General features: G+C 34.2%; 1 protein-coding gene across 1 annotated transcript; it reads left to right on the forward strand.

The window, feature by feature from the left end:
• The first annotated feature begins 6,357 nt into the window (after nucleotides 1-6,357).
• LOC111028454 lies at nucleotides 6,358-9,823 on the forward strand. The gene is made up of 3 exons (XM_022307100.1): nucleotides 6,358-6,778; nucleotides 7,100-9,538; nucleotides 9,614-9,823. The coding sequence occupies exons 2-3, from the start codon at nucleotides 7,118-7,120 to the stop codon at nucleotides 9,650-9,652; spliced, it is 2,460 nt and encodes an 819-aa protein (XP_022162792.1). The 5' UTR covers nucleotides 6,358-6,778; nucleotides 7,100-7,117; the 3' UTR covers nucleotides 9,653-9,823.
• Nucleotides 9,824-10,460: the final 637 nt, after the last annotated feature.

Consider the following 10,460-nt stretch of genomic DNA (forward strand, 5'->3'; position numbering starts at 1 on the left):
GCGGGATGAACCGGTGATAAAAGTTGACCGAACCTAACAGCCTTTGTAGTCCCTTTTTGGTTGACGGTAGTGGCCACTTATGAATGTCGGACACTCGTTCTGGAAGCGGCTTGCAACCGTGTTGGTTCACTACGTGGCCGAGGAAAGTGAGTTCTGAAACACCGAACACGCACTTCCCAGGATTTATTGCGATACCGGCGCGCTGCAAACGTTGAAGTGTCTCGCGCACGTTGATCACATGTTCGTCGGCGCTGGTGGAGGCGATTAAAACATCATCGATGTAAGCAAAGGCGAAATCCAAACCTTGGATGACGCCGTTTATGAAACGCTGAAACGTCTGTGCTGCATTCTTGAGCCCAAAACACATGACCGGGAACTCATACAAGCCGAACGGCGTCGTGACTGCGGTTTTTGGTATATCATTTTCAGCGATGGGAATTTGATGGTAAGCACGTACAAGGTCGAGTTTTGAAAAAATAGTTCGACCTGCTAGGTTGGCGGCAAAATCGTGGATGTGGGGGAGTGGGTACCTGTCTGGCTTCGTGACCGCGTTCAAACGCCGATAATCACCGCAGGGGCGGAAAGTGCCGTCTTTCTTGGCCACGAGCAGCAAGGGGCTGGCCCAAGGACTATCCGACGGACGACATATGCCTTTCTGGCACATGTATGCAAACTAATTTTTCGCTATGGAGTACTGGTGTGGCGGCAGGCGGCGTGGACGCGCGAATAACGGTGGTCCAGTCGTGTCCAGCGTGTGCTCCGTAGTGTGAGTAAACTTGCTCGGGACCGGCGATTCACGCGTAACTGCTGGGAACTCGGCAATAATATCAGTCCAACGCCGTGGGTGGACTACCGAAAAAATATCTGTAACTTGTACGTTAGCGACGCTGGTTTTAATAGCGGTGGACGAATCTTGGTCGATGAGGCGGCGGTTGCGTACGTCAAGTAACAGGCCATAATATTTCAAAAAATCGGCACCAATAATAGCACGCGAGACGTACGCCATCTCGAAACGCCACGGGAAAGAACGTGCGAGGCCGATGTTGAGACGTAGATTTTTGGGTCCGTAAGTGCGGATCCGAGTGCCGTTAGCGGCTGTGAGAACCAAATCCGACGAGGCGCGATGCCAGGCGACAGGTGGGATAACAGAGATGTCGGCTCCCGAGTCAATCAAAAACTGTCGGCCGGATCGCGTGTCTGTGATGAACACGCGACAGCTGTGGTTCGCGGCGGTAGACGTGGTTGCGACCGCCGCGCTTGCTAGTTTTCCGACTTAAAAGAACACGGCGACTTGCAGTGCCTAGCGTCGGCGCCGTATTGATTATGATAGCTGCACCATTTCGGGTTGTTTTGCGAGCGCGATTTCGAACGGCTCCGATTGCGACCGTACCCGGAATTATTACGAGACTGCTGTGCGGTGATCAGGTTGGAGATTTGTGTAGTCAACGAGAGAATGGCGGCCTCCATGGCGCGGAGACGGTCGTCCGAGCTGCTCGATTGCACCGCGAAAACATCGCGCGAGGTACTGGCCTCCAAAACGCGATCTGCGCGTTCGGCGATATCGGTCAACGTCCCGTCGAGGCCGGAGACTATTGCACGGAAATTTGACGGTAACTTCTGTAGCCAGAATTACTTAAGCGCGGTGTCGTCTAACGAATTAGGAAGCACCGCTCTCATGTCTCGGAGCATTTGGGAGGGTCTCCGATCGCCCATTCCGCCCGGTTCGACAATGGTGCGAAAACGAGTTGACGGCGGCACTGAAAACGTGTTGATGAGGCGGTCTTTTAGACTGGCGTAGGACGTGCTGGGGCCGATCAGGTCGCTTACAGCCTTGACCGCCTCCTCGTTCAAGGCAGCGAGCACGTGGTTCACGCGCGGAGTGTCGGCGCGAATTCTTTGGTTTGAAAACACGGCATCAGCGTGTAGGAACCACTCGTGCGGGGAGTAAGTCCAAAAATTCGGTAGCCGGGGCACGTGGGAAACACTGTCAACCGAGGTCGTAACGGTCGCGGTCGCGGATGGTGACAGCTGGCCGGGCGCACCGGTCGCATCTTGCGGGACTTCACCGTCAATCATTGCGAAAGAGTAGTTGCGTGTATATATGGAAAATGTAAATTTTGAAACACGAGGTCACCAATGCGGCAATTTAAGTATTTACACTCAACTGGAAAAAGGTTTGGAGGTTAGGAGCAGAAACTTAAATTGACGACAATAATAAATTTGTTTTTTTTTNATCAACATAGACTGGTAGACATAAAAAAGGGCTTTGCGCTTTGGCGAAAAAAATAACAAAACGAACGTTACAAAAGAAATATACAAAACAAATTGTTAGACAAAACGGCGAGCGTCGAGGCGGATCGTGCGTCGGGTAGAGCAGGGGTCGTGTGTGTGTAACCGCGACGGCATCTGTAGGCGAACTGACTTCCCCGCGACAGTTGGTAGTTGGGGAACAGTATTGTGGGACAACCGTCGCCACAATGTCATTCTATAATCAATGATATGAGCAGGGTGTTATCATGGATAATTCCCATTCAGGAATTCCGATGACCGGCATTCGTATTTCGTATAATAATTTATTAATAAATAATAATCCTTAACGTGAAGTACTAAAAGTAAAGTGACCGTGTAAATTCACAAATCATATTTAACCAAAATGGGCAAACCTAAACGTTTGTGTCGATTCACGCCTGAACTTCGAAATAAATACAGTTTCCTAAAAGAAATCAATGGATCTGATTCCGAACTACTATGTGGAAAATGTAAACGGACTTTCAATATTTCACACGGAGGTGGATATAATATTGAACGACATATTCAATCAATTAAACATAAATCAGCAGATTTAGCCGTTTCATCAAGTAAGCCATTAACGACATATTATAAAAGTAGCGCACCAAGTTCAAGAGATTTGGAAATAGCAGCTGCAGAAGGTGCTTGGGCATACCATACAGTTTCTGAAAATCAGAGCTTTCGTTCGCATGACTGCTTTTCTAAACTCACACAGGCTTGTTTTGAACCTAAATTTCATTGTGCCAGAACAAAGTGTGAAAAAATAGTAACCAATGTTTTTGCTCCATATGCAATTGATATTCTAACTAATCAGCTTAAAAACGCAAATTGCATAAGTATTTTAACTGATGCTTCAAACCATGGAAATATTAAGTTGTTTCCTTTGCTTGTTAGATTGTTTGACCCCCTATATGGAATTCAGATAAAAATATTAAATGTCGAGTCTCAGCCTGGTGAAACTTCTGATATTATTATAAATTATATTGTAAAAACAATAGATGATAATAATATTAGAAATAAAGTAGCTGCATTTTGTGGGGACAACACCAACTGTAATTTTGGTGGTGTTTCAAGACGTGGCACTAATAATGTGTTCCATAAATTACAAGGAAAGCTGGGAAAACAATTGATTGGAGTTGGTTGTGCTGCCCATATTATCCACAATGCTATACAAACCGCTGCTGACTGTCTTCCTATTGATATAGAATGTATAATAGTAAAAATCTATTCTTTTTTTTACATTTACACTGTTAAGAGTGGAAGAATTGAAAGATTTTTGTATGTTTGTAGAAATTGAGTATAAAGCTATTCTTGGCTATAGTAAAACAAGGTGGCTTTCGCTTATGCCTTCAGTAGAAAGAATTTTAAAACTATTTCCTGCTTTAAAATCTTACTTTTTGAGTCAAGATAAAGGACCTCTAATATTAAAAACATTTTTTAGCAATCCGTGTGCAGAACTATGGTTAAACTTTATTCACAGTCAAGCTGCCACATTCCATCAACATGTTTTGAACATAGAAGGCCAAAACATACTTGCAGTTGAAGTATTTAATGAGATAAAACAACTTAAAAACAACTTGATGCATAAAAAACAAAATAAATTCATTCCATTGTCTGTAAGAACACTTATTAGGCAACTAGATGACGGATTAGTACAAGAATCTGACATTCTAACTGTAATTGAAAATTTTTATAGTACTTCCGAGCAATATTTAACATCTTGGACTTATCATTTTGAAGAACTAGAAATAATGGAATGTATTACCCTTAAAAAAGTTCCAAATTGGTCTGAAATAGAAAAGGTTGCTGAGTTCATTTCAAATAAAGGATTTTTCAATCCCAATAATGATACTGCATTATTTGATCAATTTATGCTTACATTACAGTATGTTACACAAGAAAAAATTGATGAATGGAACTTAGAAAAAAAACCCACAGATCAACGCTGGGTTTGTATTTTCAAATATTTTAAAGAAAAAGACATACAATGTGATAAAATGATAATAATAGTAGAATATGTGTTATGTCTGCCGGGTTCTAATGCATCAACTGAACGTGTTTTCAGTCACATAACAAAAATTTGGACCAAGGAAAAAACCCAGTTGAACGTGTCTACATTAAAAGCATTATTAATAACCAAGTTAAACTTTGATTACACTTGTTTGGAATTTTATGATTTGTTAAAAAAAAATAGTTTCTTACTAAAAAAAATTGTATCTAAGGATAAGTATTAAAACTGTAATTATGTTTGTAAATTAAAATAATTTTAAATTAAATTAAATGTAATGTTTATTATGCATTTGCTATTATTATATATTTACATTTTATGTACCTCTTTTTTTAAGTGTCCCCCTTTAGGATAAAATAATTATGGTCACACTAAGTATGAGTGACGATGTTATTGATAGTATACTTGCCAAAAGTTTAAAAAATGCAAAAGAAATGGCAACAAACTTGGGTAATTATAAATAATTTAAAATGCTATAGTTATTTTTTTTTAATTTTTGCTAATTTTTTTTTTATTTTAAGGTATACAAATATATGAAGATTCTTTGTTAAGACCTCAGTATTTATCAAATGCAGTTCTTCAAAATGTAAATGAAGATTTAGATGAACTTATGGATGAAAATCTATCATCATCTGTTAGCACGACAACTTCAATAGTTAATGGCGAGGTTAATGACATTTCAGAAGATACATTTAAGGATTTAAGTAATATATCAGAATTTGGTGATTTTGGTAGTGCTTTAAATTTAAAAGATTTTTCAATATCTGACAAATTCTTAAACACTTTATATTTAAATCAGAAAAAAAATTTAGGCAGCGATAATATTAATTCTCAGACAGAGTTTGTTAATGTATCATTAGATGAAGATTCAATGACAGTAGTGAAAAAATCTAGCCTTTGCTGGCTGTTTGATAGTAAAAATAAAAAAGTAAGCAATGATCGGCTACAAAGATTTATAAATAATAAACCTGGTAAAAACTATAATACAAACAAAAGGAATAAGCCTCAGAATAAGCAAAAAGTACACTCACACAAAGATAAATCCTCGGATAAATCTAAATCCATTTACAAAAAACCGAGCAAAAAACAAAAGACCAAAGTATTTTTTCAAGATTCAGAAGACTCTGACGTAGAGTTAAAATTATGTGTTAATGGACCAGATAATAATGATGTTGTTTTGTTGGATTCAAAAGAGTTACAAGTTACTAACACCGAAGAAGAATATAAAAAACCGGCATGGAATGACATTAAACCAGGAGTTTATTTATTAGTAAGATTTATGGGATACAATAAAAAACCTCGTAGAGAAGAAACAAAATTTCAGTATGTTTGTTGTGTGATTCAAGTAGAAACTGATGAAGATGAAGGTATCATACAAGTTCAAGGCATGGCAAATGAAAAAACAAACAAACATTTCTCTATGAAAGAAAACGACACTTCGTGTATTAGTATGGATATGGTTTTAACAGTTCTTCCCGAACCCATACTTGTGCAAGAAAATAGAAAATTATTATATGTCTTTCCCAAAAGCATTGATGTATATGAAAAATAATATTAATTAAAAACAAAAAATAATTTTTACATACTTAATTTTAATATATTTTGTTTTAATTAATTTATAATGTATAATATTAATGTGTAGGTACCGAGGTAGGTACTGTAATTTTATATTAAAAAATATTTTAATTATTTTAAAATATAGGTATAACTGAGGGTATATATTTTATAAAATAATTAATTTACATAGGTACCTATATAATGTATGTGTGTGTATTCAAATACTTTTTTATGTAGGTATTGAATGTTTTTAAATATTATGGGCCTCAAAGTATTTTCAAAAGTATGTATTTTTAATAATTTTTTGAATTAAATACTAATTTATTATGAATAATTTTGGTTTTGTTTTTGAACATTTTATTATTGTATTGCCTACTCTAAGAATAGATTTATTTGGTGTTAAGTGATAGCCAAAGACATGTAAAACCTAAAAATATTTAAATTTTATTGGTAATCATAGCCAGGCGGGTATAACTCATCGGCAGTAATTGGCACCGTATAGTTTCATGGCCCAGCCACCGGTCGCAGCACATGCACGCGCGCTATCACAATGTCCATCGTCCGACGTCCATGACTTTGCATTTTGCGATTGTACGGAAACCTTGCTCCGCGCTCGCATAATTTGTAGGGTGACTGCTCCAGTAAATGAACAGTGCCAGTGAATGAACATACCAATGATAGTGAACGTATTATTTTATATAATAAGAAAATCAGAAGTAATATACTATGAGAAATGGTATCAACATTTAAAAAATATTCTGATGTTGGTCACATTGTAATTTTATAATAGAAGACTTGAAATCATTTGATTAAGAATATTTATCGTTTCCCTCCAATTACTATCATCTGTGTTGTTATCAAATTGTTTTATTTTTCAAATGTTGGGTGTTCAAAAACGAAACATTAAAACATCTTCAACACAAGGTAAGATACTTTAAGTGATATTTATTTGATTCTTTACACACTTATAATGCCATTCATATATTAATCAATTGACTTAAAGCATTTTCTAATCTATTTTAGCGGTGTTCAAGCACTGGTTCATGTAAAGATGCAAAAACCAGTGAATGAACTAGTGTTCATTCATTGGGATTTAAGTGTATTACATTTTACTAGTGAATGAACATTGTGCATTTTATTTTATTATTTTCTAATTTAACATGATCATAGTTAACTTTAATTTAATAATCAATACATTTTTTAGATTATTATTTTTTTTAATATAATCAATAATATTATTTTTAGGTACTCAAAAATATAGCAATGGCTAAAAAGAAAGCACCAGCAAAAACAGACAATGTATCAAAAGAAAAAAAAAACTATGTACGATTTAAATATACTGAAGAGGAGCTCATTAATGCAGTATATACAATAAAGAATAAAGATAAATCTCTGAATCAGGTAAATAAAGATACAGAGATTCCAAAGTCAACCCTGAGCAATAAGGTTAATAATAAAGTTCCTATTTTACGAAAAATGGGACCTAATACTATTTTATCTTTGAACGAGGAAGATAAAATTGTCAAATGGATTTTGGCTAAGGCTAAGGTAGGATTTCCTGTCCACCCTGAAAATATTAAAGATTCTATACAGAAAGTATTGAAGAGTTTCCCAAGAAAAAACCCTTTTAATGATGATAGACCTGGGAAAAAATGGTTAAATTCATTTTTAAATAGACACCAAGAAATAGGAAAGAGGCACACAGAAATAATATCTAAAGCAAGGGCTGCCGTCACTGAAAATTCAATAAGACTTTGGTTTGATGGTGTTTCATCATTTTTAAAAGAAGAAGGGTGTTCAGATATTCTTTGTGATAGTAGAAGAATTATTAATTGTGATGAAACCGGTATACAACTTTGTCCAAAAACAGGAAAAGTATTGGGTCCCAAAAAAATGAACAATTTTTATGAAATTGCAAAAAATAGTGAAAAAGAAAACATAACTGTTCTTTGTACATACTCTGCCAATGGTAGTGTTCTTCCCCCAATGATTATTTATCCCTACAAAAGAATACCGAATTACATATATCAATCAGTACCAGAAAATTGGGGCATTGGGAGGAGCGATAGTGGTTGGATGGTGTCAGCTACATTTTTTGAGTATATTGCTAACATCATGTACCCTTGGTTAGTAGATAATGAAGTCGACTTTCCTGTTATATTATATCTAGATGGACATAAAAGTCACTTAAGTTTAGAATTATCAGAATTTTGTACAGAAAAAAAAATTATATTATATTGTTTACCACCTAATGCGACACATATACTTCAACCTTGTGATGTTTCAATTTTTAAGCCATTGAAATCCTACTGGAAAGATGTGATAAAAGCTCATAATTTGATATCTAAAAGTCCTATTACAAAAAATAACTTTGGGAATATTTTTAAAGATGCTTTTGATAAAGTAAAACCAGAGTCGATAATAAATGGTTTTAAAGCATGTGGTATGTTTCCATTTAACCCAGATGCTGTTGATTACACAAAATGCATACCAAATAGACAAGATGAGGTAGATTTGATGTTTCAAGAACAACATGCACAAGATTATCCAAGCAAAGATGAGTATTTTGTATGCCAAAAAGTTATAAAATACATATTAAAGAATCACACTATTCATAATATTCTCAGCAATGAACCATTTTTAGAAAAAATTTGGAACACCTGTAATGTAGAAATAGCTGAAATCACAAATAAAAGTTCCTTTGGTTCAGAGGCATTTAACATTTTAGATATGCCCATTGAATTAGAAGGTTCTAATTTCAGTTTTGATGAAGAAGTAATGAAAGATTTAGGTGTACAAATCTTGAATTCAAATTCAGTATATGAAGAAGAGCATCTAAACACTGAAACACCTCCAGAAACTTTTCAGTTTTTAAACGAACAAGTAAGTAATATTTATAACCAAATAGATAGACAAAGAATACAATATTCAGGTGAAAAAAATATATATTTAAATAAAGAAGACTGTATCATAGTATCACAGATAGGAGAACATGAAGTGGAATATTCATGTGTAGAAGATATACATTTAGATAATGAAGATTGCAATAGAGATCCACTGACAGAACAAAAATTGCAATGTTCAGGCGAAGAGGGTGTAGATTTAGGTAAGGAACGTTATAATGTAGTTCCACATATAGAAGAACAAGATATGCAAAATTTAAATATGGTAAATTGTAATATAAATGTACTGCTAGATGAACAGGAAACACAGCATTCAAATGAAAAACACTGTAACACAGTTTCACCGACAAATAAACAAGAAGACGTACAGTGTTTAGATTCTATAAAAGCTTCAAATTCATCTTTTAAAGACGTATGGGATAATCACTTTAGCTGGCCAAAAGAAGAAATCAAAGAAAAAAAAAGGCAGAAGGCCAAAATTCCATATGCCATTACATCAACAAAATGGAAAGATATACAAATTGATAAAGAGGAGAAAAAATTAGAAAAAGAAACCTTGATTTTAAAAAGGAAAAATGAGAGATTATTGAAAAAAAATAATATTGATAACAAAAGAAAAACTGAGAATGTAAAACCTAATAGCAGTACTAAAAAACAAAAAGTTTTAAAAGAATCTACAAAATTCAAGAAAAACTTTTCTGTTGGAGATAATGTTATGGTCCAGTATGAAGGGGAGTTTTATCCAGGAATAATAGAAGAAAAAAAAAAGAAAGAATTGAAAGTAAGTAAAAATAATTATTAGGTATTAATATGTGTGTGTATATTATACTACCTATATCAATTTTTATTTTTAAAGGTTAAAGCTATGTTGATGTACAAAACAAATTGGAAATGACCAACAGTAGATGATGTTTGCTGGTACCCTGAGGAAGATGTGAAAATGATTGAAGCTCCTAAACTATTGAGTAACTCTACAACAATTTATTCCTGTTTGGAAATAAAAAAAAAAAGAACCAAACCTAATTCCTTAAATAATAATACAAGTTCCTAAATACCTTAATACATAAATAGGTTTAAACTCATTTTAAGTTTTATATTTTATACTATTTAAGTTGTTGTATAATGTGTATTTTATTACTTATTTAACATTTAACAGTACTTATATTATGTTTAATTTTATCTTGTTGATGTTAACTACTATACTAAGTATATTGTGTTTTTTTTTTAAAGATTTTATGTTGTTGAAGTTAACTACACTAAGTTAACTATACTAAGTAACTACCTATATTATGCTTTTTTTATGATTTTATGTTGATGTTAACTACTATACTAGGTTTTTTTATGATTCAATTTTGTTGATGTTAACTACTATACAAAGTATATGTTTTTGTTGTTATTTAAAATAAATAAGTATTTAAAAATTGATTATTTTGTCAGGTGTTCATTTACTGAGTAATAAGTGTTCATTTATCTGACATGGTTCATTCATAGGGAAATGTGTGTTCATTTACTCGGCATTTTGTTCATTTACTAGAGAAAATTGGTTTATTTCAATAAACAATTTTTTAGTTGTGTCTATGTATTTTCTTCAATTTTTTTTTAATTATAAAATATAAGATGACATTCCATTTAATTCACAAATAAAAACTGAACTTGATGATACTAAACGCTAATATGGTACAAATATTTACTTGTCTACGAAA

Source organism: Myzus persicae, unplaced genomic scaffold, assembly GCF_001856785.1.
Source record: "Myzus persicae strain clone G006 unplaced genomic scaffold, MPER_G0061.0, whole genome shotgun sequence".
In the NCBI taxonomy this organism is placed as follows: Eukaryota; Metazoa; Arthropoda; class Insecta; order Hemiptera; family Aphididae; genus Myzus; species Myzus persicae.